Below are 21,243 nucleotides of genomic sequence, written 5' to 3'. Positions count from 1 at the left end.
CGGCTGGTAGGCGCCACTGCAAGTCCTTTCGCGGCTGCGCACGATTTTCTCCCGGCTCCTCCCTGTGCGCAAGCCCAACCAGTCACCAGCATCGCCAAATGCTGTCTGGCTGGGAAAGGTGAAAGGAAAGAGCGCCCGCAATAGTTAAGGGAGACCGCACACCTATCGGGAACACTGACAAGGACCCGTAAGTGAAAGTGAAGTCGCTCAGTCGTGTCCGACTCTTTGCGACCCGTGGACTGTAGCCCACCAAGTTCCTCCGTCCATGGAATTCTCCAGGCAAGAATACTGGAATGGGTTGCCATTTCCTTCTCCAGGGGATCTTCCCGACCCAGGGATCGAACCCAGGTCTCCCACATTGCAGGCAGACTCTTTAACCTCTGCACCACCAGGGAAGCCCCATACAATGTAACAAATCGCAGCTCTTGTTTATAGGGTGCTCAGTATGTGTCCAGAAGTTGACACGTACTCTGTGATCACAATAACTCTCTATGTGCATGCATGCTGAAGTCGCTTCAGTCGTGTCCGACTCTTGTGATCGCAAGGACTGTAGCCCACCAGGCTCCTCTGTCCATGGAATTTCCCAGGCAAGAATACTGGAGTGGGTTACCATTCCCTTCTCCAGGGTATCTTCCTGACACAGGGGTCGAACCCGGGTCTTCCTCATTGCCGACGGATTCTTTACCCTCTGAGCCACCAGTGACCTCTTGGGAGCACAGGTGGATGGCCTAATCTAAGACCTAGTCACTCACACCCATGCTGCCACAGGGGCGATCTGAACGCTGCCCCTGTAAAGCTGTAAAGGGAAAGCTATAAGGGGTTCAGAATCATTGCTGACATCTTTAATCTATAAACGTGCTAAACTAGTGGAATTTTTTCTTCACAAGCCACTCACTTCTCCTAGAGTCAACAGCCTTCCTGTCTGTCTAGCTCCCGTAAGAACTCATAGGTTGAAATCCCCAGACTGTGACTGTGATCTGCACCCTAGAGCTCCCTCCAAAATATCTGAGGCCTGGCCCAGACTCTACTTGTAGGACTTGCAAACAGAGCTGTCACAGGGTCCCCAGCTTCCCTGACTGTGTGTTACCTGTACTGGTGCATTAACCTGGATGGGTTACAGTGTCTGTGGGTGTATACAGTCAACTCTACATTATTCAGACCCAGGAAGTAGGCAGACTCCCCTTCAGAGCTTGACTTCCTGTTGGAGCTTCCCCTTAGACTCAGGCCTTCACTAGATGTGATCCATTTTGATGACCCTTGCAGTTCTCAATTCCTTGACCTCTCATCACTCCCCTGGCAGGGGTGATCCCGAACTTTTTTCACCAAAAACTGCACCTTCTCTGACTTCAAACTCTGAAGTTCTTCTCTGACCACCGTCTTCCATCCTCCCTTGTGGCCCTACCTTCCAGCTAGTCTTTAACTGCAAGGATGAATATAAGCACTCTTATCCATTCACTGAGAAAATTATTCAGCATTTGCCAGATGCTAAATACTTTGCTCCTTTAAAGATTCTAAAATCTTTAAAGTGTGGCCTCCAGGTCAGCAGCATCAGCATCTGGGAACTTGTTAGAAATGCAAATGCTTGGGCCCCACCCTAGACCTACTGAATTGGAAACTCTGGAGTAGGGCCCAGAAATCTGTGGTTTAATAAGCCCTTCAGGTGATTCTAATGCCCAGTCAAGAATTGCTGGTCCAGGACTTCCCTGAGGGTACAGTGGATAGGAATCTGCCTGCCATTGCAGGGGACATGGGTTCAATCCCTGGTCTGGGAAGATTCCATATGCCTTGGAGCAACTAAGCCGGTGTGTCACAAGTACTGAGCCCACGTGCCAAGAACCGGTGCTCCTCAACAAAAGAAGCCACTGCAGCGAGAAGCCCATGTACCACAACTGGGGAGTAGCCCCGGCTCACTGCAGCTAGAGAAAGTCTGCACGCAGCAAGAAAGATCCAGCACAACCAAAAATAAATAATAGAAACAATAAAAACCTATCTCTGCTAAAAAAAAAAAAAAAGAAAAAAATCACTGGTCTAGGTCTTAGGTCCTTTTGGCTTTGCTTTACCCACTGGAACCCAGAAATATTTTCACCTCACTCTCATGGCAACCTATCACTTCACTTGACTTACCAAGACCTCTCATTCTGTCACACCCCAACTGTCAACCCAGCTATCTCATCTGTCTCCGTCATTTGTTCCAAAACTGCATTAGGTAGTCTACACTGTCTGCTTCAAATTCTAACTTCGCAGCCCTCTGCAGTTTGGCTTTTGAAACTGTTTCCCTAAAGTCCTCCACCACTATTTATTGGGCTGCCATTTGAACTAGATTCTGTGAAACAGAACTCACCATCTTCCTCAGATCTTCCCTGTTTTCATCCTCCCAGGAAATAATACCACCAAGTTAAAGCCTGGAGTTTTGGAGTGAGTTATCTTTGACACTCCTTTAGTCCCCACATCCACCCTGCACAAGTTGTCTTATTAGATTTCTGAGATGTTTAAAATCTGTTCTCCACCTTTTACACTCACAGAGCACTTTATTTCAATTCCCTTCCTTTCTTGTTTTGATTCATGTAAAATCTCTCTGACTGGTTTCCAAGTGTCCGGTGTACTTCACCTCCATTCATCCTCCAGACTCTGGTCTGAAGGTAGTCTCTAAAATGACTTTCCTGATTAATTTAATGTCTAAATTGCCTTCAAGAAGTATCTAAGTTTTGCAGCAAGAATTTTACACTAGGTTTCCTAACCTCCTTTTCAGTCTTATACCCCACACTTCCCTCCCCTTCTCCAGGCAATATTCCTACAGTTCCACAGCTTCTTTGCACTTTAGCATCTCCAGCCCTTGGTTCCCCAGCCTAGAATTTACTTCTTTCCAGCTCTGCCTGACAAATTCTATTACATATAATAGAAATAGGAAACTGCTGTGAAATATGAACTAGAATGGAATTTCCCTAAGGCTGGTGATTTTGTCTGGAACATAGTAATATGTCAGTCTATTTATAAACTCTTGGATCAACTCATGATTGAATGAATGAAATGTCACCCCTTTTGTGAAGCCTACCAGAGTGGATCCTGCAGGATTAATTTTTCAATTCCAAGATCCTTTGCTCATCTTGTCATTTTTTTCAGTCATCAGTTGAAAATCTAACAGTTGAAAGATCAAATGTAGGGACTCTATCTTGGTCGTGCCTGACTTGGTAGAACTAGCAGAAAGGGGTCTTCAATGCATGTTTGTCAAATTAAGTTAAAATCATCAAAACTCCAGGAACCCTTGTGTTGACATGCCCATGGTATGGTAATCTGTGCTGGGAAAAGCCTCAGAAACATGCAGCTAACAGCCTCCTAATTACGTTGCAGAAAGAGAGACCTATTCCAGGGCCTGAGAGGGGCCTCTTTTCTAACATTCAGAAATGAATTGTCCAAGGAAATACACATGCTGACAAAGCAAGAGACTTTATTGGGAAGGGACAGCTGGGCAGAGAGCAGGAGGGAAGGGACTCCAGAACTACTCTTCCACCTGGCTCACAGTCCCAGGTTTTATGTTGCTAGTGCTAAGTTGCTTCAGTCGTGTCCAACTCTTTGCTATTCTATGGGCTGTAGCCTTCCAGGTTCCTCTGTCCATGAGATTCTCCAGGCAAGAATACAGGAGTGGGTTGCTATGCCCTCCTCCAGGGGATCTTCCTGACCCAGGGATTGAACCCATGTCTCTTAAGTCTCCTGCGATGGCATGTGGGTTTTTTACCACTAGCACTTATGGTCATAGAATTAATTTCCAGGTTGTCTCTGGCCAATCATCTTGCTTTGGCCCATATTTGATCTCAGGGTCCTTTCTAGTGGCCCACGCATCTCTCAGCCAACATGGATTCCAGTGTGAAGGATTGTGGGAGGTTGGTAGGACAATATTATGGCATCTCCTCTCTCCTTTTGGCCCCTCCCAACTCTCCCCGTTTTTGGTGGCAGCACCATGTTCCTTACTGGGACCTCCTGTTGTGAGATAACTTAAGCAAGTGGTCATCATTGTGCCTGGCCAAGGTGGGCAGTTTCAGTCAATGCTTCCCTAACAATTAATAGTATCAAACTACAAAACAGCCTAGTGGATAAGTTTATTTTAAAATTCTAAAAAGTAATTTATTAGAAAAAAAAAACTGTACCAAGGTTATAAATAAAAAAGATTGGCCTCCATCTCTTTGCTACCTGCCAGTCCCCAAAGATGACTATTACTGTTTGATATCTATTTTCTTCAAGGCGCTTTCTGCTTCAACAACATATGTGTATCTATATAAACATAGTTTCTGTCACATTTGGAATCATTTCAAACATACTGTTCTGCTGTTTTTTTCACCCTAAAAATGCATGGTGGATATCTTTCTATATCAGTACATTGAGTGTGATTTAAGTACTGTCTATATATTCCTGTCAAATGTGTTTACATCTTCAGCTCAGGCTTATCTTCTGAACTCCAGACTTACAACAATTATCATCTTGACATAACCACTGTGATGTCTCAGATTCTAAACACAAAACTGCTCACACCTGCTGCTCATTCACCCAATCACTCAAAAAAAAACCTCAGAGTCACTCTTGTCTTCGTCTGCATCTAATCAATCCTGTTGACTTGTTGATTCTGTCTCCACCCTACAGCATCAAACTAGGCTGCTTCTCCCCTTTCTATTGCCATCTGGATTCTGCAGTCATCTCCCTACAGGCTTCCTGCTTCCACTTTTGCCCCTATAAGCCACCTTCAGTGAATAGCTAAGCATCATTTAAAAAATTAAAGGGAGTTATGTCAGTTATTTCAATTACTTTCCGCTATACTTGGGAAAAAACCAAAACCTCTCAATTTCATATCATAGCTTAGAAGGGTCTGGTCTCTGCCTCCCTTCCCAACATCAGCTTAGTTACCATATTCTGTGGCCCATCCCCATTCTCTCAATAGGCCAAGGTGAGGAGGTTCCTACCTCCTGAGCTTTGTCTATTCTTTTCCCTCTGCTAGAACACTTTTCCTTACCATGCTTCAGCCTGGCTACTCATTAAACAGGTCTCAGTTAAAACACCTTTCTTAGAAAGGCCTTCTCTGACCTCCTCTCCAGTTAGGGTTGAGTATCCATATTGTCTCACAATAACCTAAGTCCACCTTAAGATTTATCATCATTGTCCATTATTAGGGTGTCTGTTTAATATCCTTTGAGACTGTGAGGGAGGAGTCATTCTGGGTTTCACTCTATCCCTAGCAGCTGGCACAGGGCCTGGCATAATGAAAGCTCAAAATGAATAGTTGTTGAATGAACAAAGAGGAGGAGGCAGGTGTAAGTATAGTAGTCTATTAGAGAACAAATGAGCAAAGGCAGATTTTTCTCTGAGTTCCTTTTCCCACAAAGGCTATATTGTTGTATTCTTTCCTTCTGATCTGTTGCCTTTTGGGATCCACTTGTGGCTTAAACCAAATATCAACAAGAATGTGGACAGGGATAAAGATGTGTACATAGTACAGGTGAAGCAAGCTAAGGCCAGATCAGTTGAAACCAGAGCTTAGGATTCAGGACCCTCTTCTTCCTGGGACCTGTATAGATAAGGGTGGTCAGTAAGGGGACTCTGGCTGCAGCGTGTTGGGTGGGCTCAGAGCCGATGACACTAATGACCTGGCCCTCCACCCCTCCTCTGGTGGATGCCACATTAAAAAAAAAAAAAAAAACCAGCATCCAGATAGCCCAGAGAAAATCACTCCAGGTGGGCCAGGGAAAGGCAGTTCTCTTTTTTTCAAAGAATATTCTTGGTGGCTTCCCTGGTAGCTCAGTGGTAAAGAATCTACCTGTCAATACAGGAGACATAGGTTTGATCCCTGGTCTGGGAAGATCCCACATACTGGAGAGCAACTAAACCCATGTGCCACAACTATTAAACCTGTGCTCTAGAGCCGGGGAGAGGCATCTACTGAGCCTAGGCACTGTAACTACTGAGGCCTGAGCTGTAGAGCCCATGCTCTGCAACAAGAGAAGCCAGCACAATGAGAAAGCCCTGCTCTCTGCAACTACAGAAAAGCCCCCACACTGATGAAGGCCCAGCACAGCCAAAAACATTTTTTAAAAAGGGGGTATACTTGTTTTGTTTTTCCCCAGTGGCTGGAGACTTTATTTTGGCTGTGCATGCAGGATCTTAATCCCTCAACCAAGGATTGAACCTGTGCCCCCTGCATTGAGAGCAGAGTCTTAACCACTGGTCCACCAGGGAAGTCTCAGGAAGGCAGTTCTTGACTTGCTCCAGCCGGGAATCTGCATGAGTTTGTCATCTCTTTCTTGGCACCAGTCACTTTCTCTTCCCTGATCGACCCCACCTCCCCAGCCTCCTCTACTGCTTGCCCAAAGCATCCTGACCCCTCACCCAGCAGGGCAGGGCTGCCTTTAAGCACATCTGGAGAAGAACTAGCTGTTGTTTTCCAGACTGGAAAAAAAACCCTGTGCTCATGTCTTCTGTGAGAAGTCTTCCCCAGTTCCTCTCAAGCTAATTGCTCTCTTCTCTGTGCTTCCAGAGAACATGGACTCTGTTAAGAGAAATTATTAGTGACAAGTAATAGCAAACAGCATTCATACTACCTAACGGGCCCCATGCTAGGCTCTGGAGTTTGGACATGAAAGGGACTTATTCCATTGTATTTTCCTCAGTGGTTGCCAAAGTCACTGAGGGTTAGCGCCTCTGGGACAGGGGACTATATCTTATACATTCCTTGGTTTGGTGGTTTCCTATTTCATTAGCCTTAACTCCCTAGAATGGAGCAAATACTCTAAGACCATCTTTATTGCTACACATGGGCTTTCTCTTTCTCTAGCTGCAGCGAGCAGGGCTCCTTGTCATTGAGGTGCTCAGGCTTCTCACTTCCTTGGCTTCTCTTGCTCAGCACAGGCTCTAGGGCAAGTGGGTTTCAGCTGTTGTGGTACATGGGCTTAGCTGCCCCATGGCACATGGGATCTTCCTGGACTAGGGAGTCAAACCCGTGTCCCCTGCATTGGCGGGTGGTTTCTTAACCACTGGACCACCAGGGAAGTCCCGTACAACCATCTCCACCACCCTGAAGAGAACGTTGCTGACAAAATAACCTACCTATACATATCATTAACAAACAAACTGGAGGACTTCCCTGGTGGTTCGAAGGTTAAGAATATGCCTGCCAAGCAGTGGACTTGGGTTCGATCCCTGATCCTGGAAGATCCCACATGACGGAGAACAACTAAGCCCATGCATCTTACCTGTTGAGCTCTGGAGTCTGGGAGCCACAACTACTGAAACTTGTATGCCCTAGAGCCCAAGCTCTGCAACGAGAGAAGCCACCACAACGAGAAGCCCACACCCCGCAACGAAGAGTAGCCCCCGCTTGCCGCAACTAGAGAAAGCCCGTGCACAGCAACAAAGACCCAGTACAGCCAAAAATAAATCATAATATAATTTAAAAAAATAAACTGTAATGCTATGTAATATAACAGAAAAAATAAAGAGAAAGAAATTTATAATGAGTATATTGGATGAGAGTACAATGGATAAACTATATTTGAAAACATGAAACAGTTGAACATTTGCACATTCTTACAGTAAACAGCTGAAATTTAAGAGATGTCATTCAGATGATTATTGAAAATCCATTTCCTTTATACTGGCTACCTTGACACCACCACATATTTGTTTATACATGTAGAATCCTTGTGGTCACAACAGATACAAACACAGGCCAATACCGGGATGTGGTACTGGTGACTTAAATACCAGAGCAGCTTTGCTGTCAGTGATTTCCCAAAATGGCAAACAACACTTGGTAAACTTCCAAACGAAAAAAAGGACAGTCTTCCTTCATTTTACATAAGAGTTGCATTCCTGGAAAAGTCAGTGTATAATAAAACAATACAACAAATAGTTTCTGCTTAGACGTAAAACTGGGTTAGGTTCTTGGCTCAGCTCATTCATTATCAATGGCCTTAGGTATAAGGGTCAGCTCTTCAAGATGAGACACTATCTCCTACACTGACATTGGACACTCCTGGGCCTGCCAATCCCCCAAATCACTGCACAACCATAGTGCTCCCCAGGGTCAGTGAGAGCCGCTGGCCTAGCACTACTTTTGGTGCATGTTCCAGAAGGAAGGCAAAGCTGCAACGGTTCGTGAAGAGATGGCTCTGGTGACAGACTGGTGACCAGGGCGAGACTTCATTTCTGTTACCAAAAATGTGGAAACCACACATGAACTGGGGCCTTTCTTTCAAGGTAGAGATTTTGGTCAGGTGGGATACTGCTTGTACTTTTCAAGAATAGCACTTCTCAGGGACCAGGGAGGAAGCAGTCTGATTTTATAGTGATACAGACTACAAGTGATTAAGAGCTGAATAAATGGACAGAAAATGAAGGCAACTCCTTAAATATAATGACCACCGCACGCAGTGAGCTGAGGAGAATGACAGCACGCGTGTGCTCAGCCACTTCAGTCGTGTCAGACCCTCTGCGATCCCACGGACTGTAGAGCCCTCCAGGCTCCTCTGTCCACGGGATTCTCCAGGCAAGAATACTGAAGTGGGTTGCATGCCCTCCTCCAGGGGATTTTCCCAACCCAAAGATCAAATCTGTGTCTTACAGCTCCTGCATTGGAAAGCCGGTTCTTTACCACTAGCGCCACCTGGGAGATTAACAGTACCTACTCTTTAAGGCTTTTTAATCCAGGTTTAATTGTATGGATTAACCCTGAAAACACACATAAAATGATGTCTGGTCCAACTGTAAGCACTCAGTGTTAATGTTAATAAGCCAGACATGGAAGTATACACTTTCCATTGTCCTATTTAGTTTCCAAATCAAAATCTGTGTGTACTTCTATTATCCCTGATTTGCATGCAAAAGAAATGGAAGTTTAGAAGTGTTAAGAAAACTTGTGCTAAAAAAGATACAATGAGAGAGGACAGGTGATCTGCGGAGAGGGAGCTGAGCTGGGAGTCAGAGATGGAGAACAAGACTTTTGCTGGCAACAGCAAGGTCCCTGTTTCCACTGACAGTTGCCAAGCGCTGAAAGTAGATATAGGCTGTTGCTAGCCCACCAGCCTCCAGGAGCAGGGAGGGTGTCCTAACTAGACACCACAAAAAGCAATAAAATAGCTACCCTTTATTTATAACTAAGTTCCAGTTTCGGTAGGAAGCACTCTACTCCATCCCCGTCGATCTCCACACTGGTACAGTGCTAAGAAAGCCATCATTAACTCATTTTCCTCATCTAGACACTGAGAAAGTGGCTGCCTGAGGCACGTTCTTCTACAATGAGGATGCAGGAGAAGCAAGTGGCTACATCAGAGCTGAGAAACAGGAAGGCGAGCAGGAAGGAAAGGAGAAGTGAGACTATCCTTGTCCGGGAGCTGTCCGGACAAGGGGTGCCCTTCCTGAGACTCAAGCACCACCCACTGCCACCTCTGGGGAGGAGTGATACCCAGTCCCCTGGGACCGTGTCTGAGGCTGGAGCCATACTTCTGTGCAGGCCAACTTCGGGGTAAGGGAGAGCAGCAGCAGGACAGGTATTTCAGCCCCGTGGGAAACCCAGAATGATCTTTGAGCACTGTGGGGAACACCTATGGCATCCTGACACAGCTCTGAATCTTGTTCCCTTCTTATCCATCCCACTGGCTTCTCTCCCTATTGCTCAGATCTGAGGGTGGCAGCTGGCCTTGCCCTGGACGCAGTCTCCCGCAATCCAGAAAGCCACCTCAGCCCAGCTGAGATCTATAGCCTCTGGGGACCCTGAATCCCCACGTGCTCTGGCTTCTACTGAACCCTGAGGTATGAAAGGGCCATGCCCCTCAGCTCCGAGTTCCCCTCCCTCCCTCCTAATGCTTAAGTGGGAGAAATGAGGCTTGAGTCCAGCTACTCCTTTTCTCAAACTGTTTTCCTTTGGGACTTCCCTGGTGGTCAAGAACTCATCTGCCAATGCACAGGACAGATTCAATCCTTGGTCTCAGAGGATCCCACACGCCACAGGACAACTAAGCCCATGTGCCATAAAGACTGAGGCTGTACTCTAGAGCCTGGGAGCCACAACTACTGAAGCCCGCCCACCATAGAGCCGGTTTTCTGCAACAAGAGAGGCCACCACCATGAGAAGCCCAAGCCCCGCAAATAAAGAGTGATAGTGAAAGTTGCTCAGTCAAGTCCGACTCTGTGAGAGTCCTCTGTCCATAGCATTCTCCAGGCCAGAATACTGGAGTGGGTAGCTGTTCCCTTCTCCAGGGGATCTTCCTGACCCAGGAATCAAATTGGGGTCTCCTGCATTGCAGGCAGATTCTTTACCAGCCTAACTACCAGCCCTTCCTTACTTGCCACAACTAGAGAAAGCCCAAGCACAGCAATGAAGACACAGCGCAGCCAAAAATAGTTTTCAAAAAGAAATTCTTCCCTCTCACCTTTCTCATTGCTCCCTCATGGCCTCCCAGAAGGTATTCCCTTCAACTATTCCATAAACGATACATTCCCCTAGGCCTCTCCTCACTGTCCCCAGCTGATTACATCCACTCCTGTGAGTGGGTGGTGATTTGGGGGGCCTTTTTCAGGGCTGGCTGCTTTATGCTAGCCATCTTCCAAGAAAAAAAGAGAAATCTCGAAAAGGCTGAGTATTTTCTTCCTTTGAGGAAAGAAGAGTATGGGCTCCCTCTGCTGCACACCAGGCAACCGGCCCATTGCCTCTGGAGCACCCAACAGCTCTGAGGGCAACCCATGTCCACCCTCAGAGCTGACCTGCACCTCCCGTGCTACCTCATCCTCAGACCACACACACACACCAGGCTGCTGCAGATTCTTTAATAAGGCATGGGCTGCTGGCTGGTTCTTGGAACTAAAGGTCAAAGAGTGAGGACATCACATCTGAAAGGAAAGAAGAAAGTCAAAGGGATCTGTCTGCCCCCTGCAGCTGCTCTTCCCTAAACCTGGACCACTCTTTCACGGCAGATGAAGGAAGTACTAATGCCACCTGGTCTCCAGGAGAGGAAAAAGCCCCCTTTTGCAGAGAATTTCCCATACCATGCTTCTCACATCGTGTGGTCACCGCTTCCCCAGGCTGTGGGGCTGTGAGCAGCACCAGCTGTTTCGCCTCAGCTCCCGATTCCTCATGTGCCATGCTTGTCTATGTGAGGACCCCTCAGGCAGGCACCACCCAGCATCTCAGAACACCTCTGGCTTCTCCCCTTCCTCCAGAAGCTGCCCCCCACCCTCCACCTTGGTGTGACCCTGGCTCCTTTCATGCACACCCAGCCTCGGGTCAGGATCTTCAGGTCCCCTCCCCTGGGCCTCGCGTGTGACAAGGCCTCACACCTGGCTGACTCATGCACTGTCGGATCCTTTCCAGCCGGGTGGAGGCCAAGGCACGGGCCTCTTCTGCAAAGCGGCGGTGTCCCTCGTCAGTCAACTTCCAGAGGCAGGATCGGGGCCGTGAGCTGGCCCCACCCTGCATGCTGACCGGCACCTTCTCGAAGCTGTCTCGGAAACAGAGATTGTGACGCACGGTATTCTTCCAGCCTTCAGGAGCCGTCCGGAAAAAGGGGAAATGTTGTCTGCGGACATGGAGGAATGGTCAGGAGAGGGGCGGTCTTCCTGGGAGATGCCTCTCCTGGAGAACATTCTCACCCAGGGGCCAGGAGCCCTCAGCCCTCCTCTCAAGGTGGTGAAGCAGAAGCTGGCCCACGAGGCACTGTGCTGACGAGGCCTGTGGCTGTGCAGCTGGTACAAAGCCTCACCCTCTGAACTCAGTCCACTGCCCCTACACTCCCAGGCTCGCTTTCCTTCCTCCCTCCCTCCAAGGGTTCAGGACTGACAACTGAACAGAGCTAAAATCAGGCCAACAGCTTCTGTCAGAGGAATCCTGGTCAAGGAGGACACCTCTTGAGGATTAATATTCTGTGACTGACTCTTCTAACAGAGGGAAAAGGTCCAAAAAACTCCTCATACTCATGGGTACCTGACTGTCAAAAAGCAATGTAAATCCTTTCTCAGCTTGGCTTCCCTGGGTCCCTGGGGTACAGGCCGTGCCAGATTAGTTTAGTCCAAAGGGAAAACGTGAGAAACTGCTGGGGAATCTTGAGGGAAGATGACAGAATTTATGAACCAGGTGAAAATGTTTTGAAGAACTAAGATAGGGACTTCCCTGGTGGTCCAGTGGTTAAGATTTCGCCTTTCAATGCAACTGGAGCAGGTTTGATCCCTGGTCAGGGAGCTAAGAGCCCACATTCCTCATGGTCAAAAAACAAAACATAAAACAGAAACAATTATTGTAACAAAAACTTTAAAAAAAAAAAGAACTAAGCTATAAAAAGGTTGGAGTCCCTCAGATGTGAGGGGTGGTGGTGGCTATCCTGTCTATGTGAGGTGAGGACACATATTCGGGGACAACCTGGAACCAGGGCCTGGGGACGGAGAGGGATCCTCTGGGATACATGTGGGGGAGCTGAGGCAGCAGCCCAGGGCCCCCAGCCAACTGGAAGGTATCAGAGCAGGGCCCTGCCCCCTCCCTTCGCCCTCCTCACAGGGCCCCTGGCACATACCGAGTGAAACTGTAGATCTGTTGCACGTTGAGGCCACAGGGGGCACTGTTTCTTAATGCCAGTGCAATTAGGTGGAAGTAATTGAGAGGGGGCCGGGACCAGAGCCTCCCCTCCTGGTTGTTGGCTTGCCGAAGCCTCCGACTCTGGAGGGGGGCCGGTTTGTGAGAGGACGGGAGAGCCACAGAGGAGCGGTCATCCTGGTCCTCGGCCTCCTTCTCTTCTGTGAGCTGGAGGAGCACAGAGTAGGAACTGGTCCTGACTCCATGGTCTCGACTCCAGGGGTGCGGTGGCAGGAAGGGGCGGTGGGCCAGGGCCACCATCTGGGCTTCTACCCACCCCAGAAGACGGGGGGCACAGCTAATTTCTGAACCCATTAACCCTTTGTCAGTCCTAAGAAAACAGAGCCCTCGGCTGCGTCATCCCTGGGCCCACCCCCTGCCTAGAGCCCACCCCAGAAATCCCTACCTCCCAGTTGCTGGGGGAGGTGGCAAACTGCTTCCAAGGGGAAGACTGGTCTCCAGGGGGTGACAGCGACTCCACCTCTGTGGCCTCCAGACATTTGTCAAAGTCTTCTTTTGGGACTGGCTGAGGGGAGGGAGCTGTGGTTGTCAGATTCTTCCCCTTACTGGGTTCTGGGACCTCCAGCTTTCCAGGGTGGAACATGATGTTGGGGTCTACCCACACCCACAAGTTGGGCTCAAAATCTAGACCTGCAATAGAGAGAAAAAGAGACTGTGGCCCATAGCTCAAGGACTTTGGGTATCCCACCCAGGCCACAGGGCCATGTCACTTCCCTTCACTCACCATCTTTCTCAGGGTTGGGTTTTTTTCCCAGAAGTAGCATTGGTGGCTCAACTATTCGGAGTTTATATCTGGCAACTGGCAAAAAGAGAGAGAGTCAAAACATCCTAGGATTTTCATTGTGGCCCCAGGGTCCTGGGCCTTGAAGCCTCCCTAGAAGATGGCTATGGGCCCTGCCTGGGAAGTGATGTCTTATTCTATGGGTTTCCCCTTACCTCTCTGACCTTCTCATTATCCTCTGCATTCTTCCCTTCTCACCCCACATTATGTCCTTGAACCATCTCATTAATGCCTGTTACTTCAGTCAGTCACCATCTATAAACTCAAAGCTTCCATATCTTTATTTCTAGCCTAGACTTCTCTGCTAGCCCTTAAGTATAACTGTCTATGGGATAACCCACAAGCACTTTAACCAGGCAGGCTACAGTCAACAAGGTCAAAAGAGAGTCAGATACAACTTAGTGACTAAACAACAACACACATATATATATATTCTTTTTCAGATTCTTTTCCATTATAGGTTATTACAAGATACTGAATATAGTTCCCTGTGTTGTACAGTAGGTCCTTGTTGGTTATCTTTTTTATATATAGTAATATGTATCTGTTAATCCCAAACTCCTAATTTATCCCTCCCCTCACTTCCCTTCAGGGCTTCCCTGGTGGCTCAGACGGTAAAGAATCCACCTTCAATGCATGAGACCTGGGTTTGATTCCTGGGTTGGGAAGATCCCCTGGAGAAGGGAAAGGCTCCCCACTCCAGTACTCTTGCCTGGAGAATTCCATGGACAGAGGAGCGTGACAGGCTCTAGTCCATGGGGTCGCAAAGAGTCAGACACAACTGAGAGAGTTTCACTTTCACTTCCCTTTTGGTAACCATAAGCTTGTTTTCTATGTCTGTGGGTGGAAATCATTCTTATCTCCTCTTTGCTATAGAGCCACACCCAATCAATCACCAAGTTCTACCATCCCAGTCTAAGTCTATAACCTAAAAGTTTTGTTTACCTTTTCTTTAACTTATCATATTGCAGTTTTGAGCCAACTCATTGGAAAAGACCCTGATGCTGGGAAAAATTGAGGGCATAAGGAGAAGGAGGCGACAGAAGATGAGATGGTTGGATGGCATCATCCACTCAGTGGACAGGAGTTTGAGCAAACTCCAGGAGATAGAGAAAGACAAAGAAGCCTGGCATCCTGCAGCCCAGGGGTGGTAAAGAGTTGGACACAACTGAGCAACTGAACAACAATTGCAGTTTTGAGTGATCTAAAATGTTAATCCAATTTTGCCACTCTTCACTGTAAACCTTTGGATGGATTTCCATTGCCATTGGGCCAAATCTAAACTCCTTAAGATAGTCTATAAGGCCCTGGCTCCAGGCTCTCAGGCTCCCTCAGTCGTGTCCGACTCTTTGCGACCCCATAGACGGTAGCCTACCAGGCTCCTCTGTCCATGGGATTCTCCAGGCAATAGTACTGGAGTAGGTTGCCATTTCCTTCTCCAGGGGATCTTCCCAACCCAGGGCTCGAACCCGGGTCTCCCACATTGTAGACAGACGCTTTACCGTCTGAGCCACCAGGAAAGTCTAAGATAGTCTATAAGGCCCTGGCTCCAGGCTCTCCACCCATCTCCAACAGACCTTATCTAGAAGATCCTAGGTCTTCCCATAAGCTGTTCCCTTTCCTGGAAACCCTCTTCCTGCTTGCCTCATTAATTGCTACTCACCCATTAGGTCTGTTTAAACATCTTTCTAAAGCAGCCTTCTCTGACTATCTGTCCTCTCATAGTACACATTTTATTCTAATTGCTTGCTTAGAGTCTCTCTCCAGGTCTGTTTCCCTCACTGCCTGGGACATAGGAGGAGCTCAATTTAAACTAATGAATGGATACATGGCAAGCTCATCAGAGTAAATTAGGTATATATTAGAGCTAGCTGCGTGGTATGAATCTAGCTTCTGGTCCAGGTAGGGGGAACTGGTTTTGTCTCCCTCATTGTTCCCATGAGTGTCATATTACAGAAGAATCTAGGTCTTTGGCTGGAAAATGATGGTATACTTATTGGAAAGCTCACTCTAGAAAGGAAAAAGTAGTAAGAGATATAATAAAGAAAAAGGCAAAACTATAATCATTTGCAGGGGAAAAAACAGATTAGCATAAAAAACCATATAAAATTGATATAGTAATAAAAATTATTAGAACTAATAAGAGTCAGCAGGTTTGATAGATATTAAGAGCAACATACTAATCACCACTGTTCCTTTATACCAGCTTTAAGAAACTGGAAAATAGAATTTTTTCCAAAAAGATGCTGTTTACAGTAGCAATCAAAGATATAATGTGGACCTTTATGTGAAAAAAAATGTAATTACTATTTGAAGACCTAAAAGACTTCAATAAACCAAGACATATAATACATATTATAAAGATGCCAATTGGCTTCCCAGGTGGCATAGTGCTAAGAACCCATTTGCCAATGCAGATGAGGGTTCAATCCCTGGGTTGGTAAGACAACCCATTCCAGTATTCTTGCCTGGGAAGTCTCATGGACAGAGGAGTCAAAGCGGGCTACAGTCCACGGGGTCGCAAAAGAGTCAGACATTATTTAGCAACTAAAACAATGATAAAGCTGCCAATTCTCAAATTAACCTATACATTTAATGCAGATATTATAACACATAAATTAGAAGGGTCTGCACAGTAAAACTCACAAGGGGGAAAAAAAATAGATAAGAAACCAGAAAAAAAAAATCATCTCCAAAACTCAATTCTCTGACAGACAACTCCTACAAATCAAAAAATAAAAGGCTAAGACAAAACTGTTTGTGGGTAAAAGATACGAATCAGTATTCAGAAGGAGGGGATACCTGAAGATGCTCAACCTCACTAGTCAGAGGAACACAATAAAAGAATGAGATAATACTTTACATGGAACTGACAAGAATTATAAAGACAGGCAAAAAAAAAAAAGCTTTGGCAAAGATGCAGTGAAACCAGATCCTTTATTACACTGCAGATCTGAATAGCAACTGGTACAGGTGAAGAATAATCAAGCAGCACTATAGATTACTGTCTGCCCCTTGGTGTGTCTATTCTAATTAACAGAGGAATTTATACACTAATCTTCATTGTTGCCATCATCTACCAAACTCTTGTCCACTCATTTAGAAGAATTTAGTTCCTGGCTCACAGTCACTAATCCTACTCCTGCCTTAAATCTTGGCTATTTCAATTGATACATAGATGATTCTCCAAAGACCCTGGCCTGGAAGTTTTTTGAATTCTTCTGCTCCCCAAATTTGCCTTCCATCCCAATATAAACAGTCCTTCTCACTGTAATAACCTGAACCAGTAACCGCAACCTCTCCATAACCTCATTGCTGCACCCTGTAAAAGTGTTGCATCACCTCCCCTTTCCAGCCATCTTCTTCTCAACCCCAACCATCTTTTGATACCAGTGATAACACCAATCCACAGATCTATGGCTTTGGAGCACTAGTTTGGAAGAGCTGGATTTAATCAGGGTCCTGATTTGGCGTAGCAAGTGTTCCAGAGCCAAAGGAGTTGACGGTGTATGCAGGAGAGTGATTGTGTTTGACTGCGGGATTCCAGGTTAAAGAGAGGACTTCCTCTCTAACTCCACTCTTTGAGAGCAAGAAAAACGGTGACAGGATCAACAGACTGGTAATCTCAGTGGATCAAAGGACAAGGTCTCTGTCCCTTCTGTCCTTGCTCGGACACAGGCGGCTCTGTGCCTCCTCAAGCATACACAATGTACCTTTTTTTTTTGGTGGGGGGAGCTCTTGGAGGTTCGTGGGATCTTAGTTTCCTGACCAGTGAGCAAACCCGGCCCTGGCAGTGAAAGTGCCGAGTCCACGCTGGACTGCCAGGGAATTCCTGTCTCCTCTCTTTCCTGATGCTGGGAAAGATTGAAGGCAAGAGGAGAAGGGGGAGACAGAGGATGAGATGGTTGGATGGCATCACCAACTCAATGGACATGAGTTTGAGCAAATTTCAGGAGATAGTGAAGGACAGAGGAGCCTCACGTGCTGCAGTCCATGAGATCGCAAAGAGCTGGACATGATTTAGCAACTGAACAGCAAGAGCAACAACAACTCTTTTCTGTTATTAATTTCTGTCTCTGGACCATATCAGCATTCAAATATGCTGCTAATTCTCTGATCTTATTAAAAAGAAGAACTTGTTGGGACTTCCCTGGTGGTCCAGTGGTTAAGACTTCACGCTCCCAATGCAAGCGGCTGGGTTTGATCCCTGGTCAGGGAACCAGATCCCGAATGCTGCAACTAAAGATCCTGCTGCTACTGCTGCTAAGTCGCTTCAGTCATGTCCGACTCTGTGTGATCCCAGAGACGGCAGCCCACTAGACTCCTCCATCCCTGGGATTCTCCAGACAAGAACACTGGCGTGTCAACAAAGGCCAAAGATCCAGCAAACTGCAACCAAGACCCAGTGAAGTCAAATAAATAAATACAAATATTAACAAACAAAAACTTTTGTTCCTACTGTCTGTGCAGGCCACTACTCTATGTTTTTGCTTGCTTTTGAGGCAGAACTCCTTGAAAAAATTGCCTGTACTTTCTGTCTTCATTTCCCCTCCCTTCCACTCTTTTTTCCTTGCCAATCAGACTCCTCCACCACTCCCCCAAAACCACTATGCTTAAGGTTGCACTCCACCAAAACCATATAATCAAGACTCTGCTTTGATAACTCGAAGTCAGCCCATCCCTGATCTCTCCTGTAACCACTCCTTCTTTGAAACACTTTCTTCACTTGGTTTCCAGGAAAAGACAATCTCAGCTTTGATTCTCAATGGTCATTTCCTCAGTTTTTGTTGGTTATCTCTCTTCTCTCCAATCTCTTTAGAATGGAATGCCCCCTAGGGCTCACTCTATTTTCTCCCCTCAACTGCCACAAGTGTAACAAACTTTCAAAATTCCTATCTCTATCCACAATTAAAGCATATCTACCAGCTTACTCAACATTTCTACTTGAATATCTAAGAAATATCTCAACCTTGGCATGTAAAGAACAGAATTCCTGATTTTCCTCCCCAGATCTTCCACATCTCCGTACAAGACAAATCCATCCTTGAACCTGGTCAGCCAGAAGCTCTGGAGGAGTCATCCTCTATTTTTTTTTTTTTTTTCACATAATACATCCAATCCATCAAGAGAATCCAGGTGGTTTCTTCTCACCACATCCTCCACCACCACCCTGGTGGTCCAGTCCACCCTCAGCTCTTTTCTGGATTACTGCTATAGCCTCCTAAATAGTTTCCTGGTTCCCAGTCTCTCTACACTTCAACCAGCAGCCACAATGATCTTTTCAGACTCTAGATCATTCAGGATAAGCTGTGTAATTTGCAAGTGAAAATGAAGTCGCTCAGTCATGTCTCATGACTCTTTGCAACCCCATGGACTGTAGCCCACCAGGCTCCTCCATCCATGGGATTTTCCAGGCAAGAATACTGGAGTAGGGTGCCATTGCCTTCTCCAGGAGATCTTCACGACCCAGGGTTTGAACCCGGGTTTCCTACATTGTAGGTAGACGCTTTACCGTCTGAGCCACCAGGGAAGTCAAATGTGGGGTTCCTTGTTCAAAAATTATTAAAAATCTTCTTGACAGTGATAGCAGGACATTAAACCCAGTATAAACACCCTATGTAATGGCACAGGTCACTCACTATATTGGCAATCAGGTCACTCCACTGTTCTAAACCTTTCAACGGTACTAAATCTTACTGCTGCTACTGCTAAGTCGCTCCAGTTGTGTCCGACTCTGTGCGACCCTATAGATAGCAGCCCACCAGGCTCCCCTGTCCCTGGGATTCTCCAGGCAAGAACACTGGAGTGGGTTGCCATTTCGTTCTCCAAATCTTACTGAGTCAACCCTAAGGCCCTGAGAGGGGAAGAGGGCTCTTCCTGACCTCTGCTCTACACTCCACACCCTCTGAACTCTTCTCTTTATTTACTTTGATCCAGCCTCACTAGCCTCTTTACGAGTTCCTCAAACACTCCAGGCATATTTCTTTCTGAGGGCTTTCTACACGAGCTATTTCTTCTGCTTGAGAAACTTTTTCTCTAAGTATGGTCTAGCTCACCATCTCACCTCCTTTAGTTGTGCTCAAATATGTTCCTGGGACTACCCTGGTGGTCCAGTGGTGGTCCATTGGCTAACACTTGGTGCTCCCCACACAAGCGACCCTAGTTCAATCCCTGGTCAGGGAACTATATCTCACATGCCACGACTAATATATATAATATATATATACACATACATACATACATACATACACACACACGTGTGTGTGTGTATACATATTAATATAAACTGCCTGTGTGGCCCCAGTAGAATATCAGCTCCATAAAGAGTTGTCTCTTTTGCTCATGGTGTATCAAGAGTGTCCAGAATAGTGCCTGGGAAAATTGGAGGTGCTCAATTAATATTTCTCTTTTTTTGGGGCATGCCTTGTGGCATGCAGGATCTTAGTAACCAGGGATTGAACCTGGGCCCCCTGAATTGTGGAATCTTAACCACTGGACCACCAGAGAAGTCACTTGATAAGTAAATATTTCTGGAATCAAGACACAGGAATGTTCAGCATTACTCATGATGACAAGGAGTTCCAATGGAGTTTTGTCTCCTTCAGTAAGGGAAATTAAAATACAAAAAGATAATATATGCAGATGATAGAATATCACACAGCTATCAGAAATGATGAATCAGATCTTCATTTAGCAACCCCAAATTACTCTCAAAAACATTGTGAATGGGGGGAAGCAAAGAGTATTATTGTACAAGTAAGGTTACCTATAAAAGCAAAATAATGCTAAACAGTTTTCAAAGATACATTTATCTATAAAGACATTAAATGGATTGGGAGTGTGGGAAGAAAATGAGTTAATCCAACTACTTTGCCCAAACAGATGGCAATCATATATCAAGAATGTAGTAAGCAATTACCTCAACTCTCAACACCTGAGAACCAAACTAAAAAAATATCTTTTAAGACAACGGTCAACTATCCATACAGCAAATACTGAGCGGCTCTAGGTGTCAGACAATGTATTAAGAGGGGATACGGCCACAGACAAAATTGATTTTAAAAATTCTTTTTAAAGAGAAAGATGATGGAAGATCAGTAGTGTGCCCAAAGGGCCTGGGCGCCACGGAGAAAAGGCTGAAAAGAGACCTAGAAAATTTTGAGACGGCGCCCGTGAACGAGGGTGGAAAAGCAGTGTTCAGGCAGGCCCCTGCCTCCCGTGGGCTTCCAGTCGAGGATGGGGCCCCCCTCGCCTCTTGGTAAAAAGCAGGGGCCGGGTAGCGGCGCAGCAAAGGGGGCAAGGAGTCCAGAATCGCAACATTGTAACGGGGCTCGTGAGGGCGGGCGGGGCGGCCAGAGAGCCGGAGCCTCCGGCCTGGCGCGCCCGCGAGCGCCCCCTCAGCCGTCGCGGCGCGCCCATGCCCCACGACCCCGTCCAGGACACTCACGGTTCTGTTCAGCTAAGGGCAGGTGCGACGTGGCGAAGGCCAGAAAGGACTCGTTCCCCATGTCCCAGTCCAGCAACCCCGGGACCTGGCCGTGGAGGCTGGCCCAGAAGTCGACGCGCTGCAGTTTCAGGTCCACGGTTAGGGAGAGGCGGGCCAGCCAGCACAGGGTGGGAGAGCCAGGAGAGACTGAGGCTGGGGCCCGGGAGGCACGTTCTTAAATCCCCTGGTGCTGATTGACTTGAGTGGAGCCCGCTCAGGTGGGCCTCATTTGACACCCTCGCCCTCTCGGGCCTACACTGAGCGCCCCCCCACCCCCTCGCCTTTTCCACAACCCCCCTCGCTTTCACTTTGGGGTTTGGGGACCTTGGGGATTCAGAAGGGAGGGATCCCAGGCTC

The 21,243-nt window shown here is 46.9% G+C and overlaps 1 protein-coding gene across 1 annotated transcript; it reads right to left on the bottom strand.

Annotated features, from left to right (window-relative positions):
• Window positions 1-10,837: 10,837 nt before the first annotated feature.
• Window positions 10,838-20,977, bottom strand: FOXR1 (forkhead box R1). Its single transcript, XM_068989404.1, has 6 exons — window positions 20,848-20,977; window positions 13,344-13,418; window positions 13,033-13,249; window positions 12,540-12,794; window positions 11,314-11,552; window positions 10,838-10,866 (listed from the first exon to the last, which is right to left on the bottom strand). Exons 1-6 carry the CDS (start codon window positions 20,906-20,908, stop codon window positions 10,838-10,840), a joined length of 876 nt encoding a protein of 291 aa, XP_068845505.1. The 5' UTR covers window positions 20,909-20,977.
• Window positions 20,978-21,243: the final 266 nt, after the last annotated feature.

Source organism: Capricornis sumatraensis, chromosome 16 (genome assembly GCF_032405125.1).
Source record: "Capricornis sumatraensis isolate serow.1 chromosome 16, serow.2, whole genome shotgun sequence".
Classification (NCBI taxonomy): Eukaryota; Metazoa; Chordata; class Mammalia; order Artiodactyla; family Bovidae; genus Capricornis; species Capricornis sumatraensis.
Note: the sequence above shows the minus strand (reverse complement) of the source record. Positions and strands in the feature narration are given on the sequence as shown.

Bases quoted from the DNA above. Each gene is read 5' to 3' on its own strand.
- FOXR1 (XM_068989404.1), bottom strand. From the start codon at position 20,908: ATGGGGAACGAGTCCTTTCTGGCCTTCGCCACGTCGCACCTGCCCTTA. The intron at 13,419-20,847 runs GTGAGTGTCCTG...TCTTTTTGCCAG, and splicing joins GCCCTTAGCTGAACAGAACC to TTGCCAGATATAAACTCCGA. The intron at 10,867-11,313 runs GTGTGAGGCCTT...CTTTCCTTTCAG, and splicing joins ACAGTGCATGAGTCAGCCAG to ATGTGATGTCCTCACTCTTT.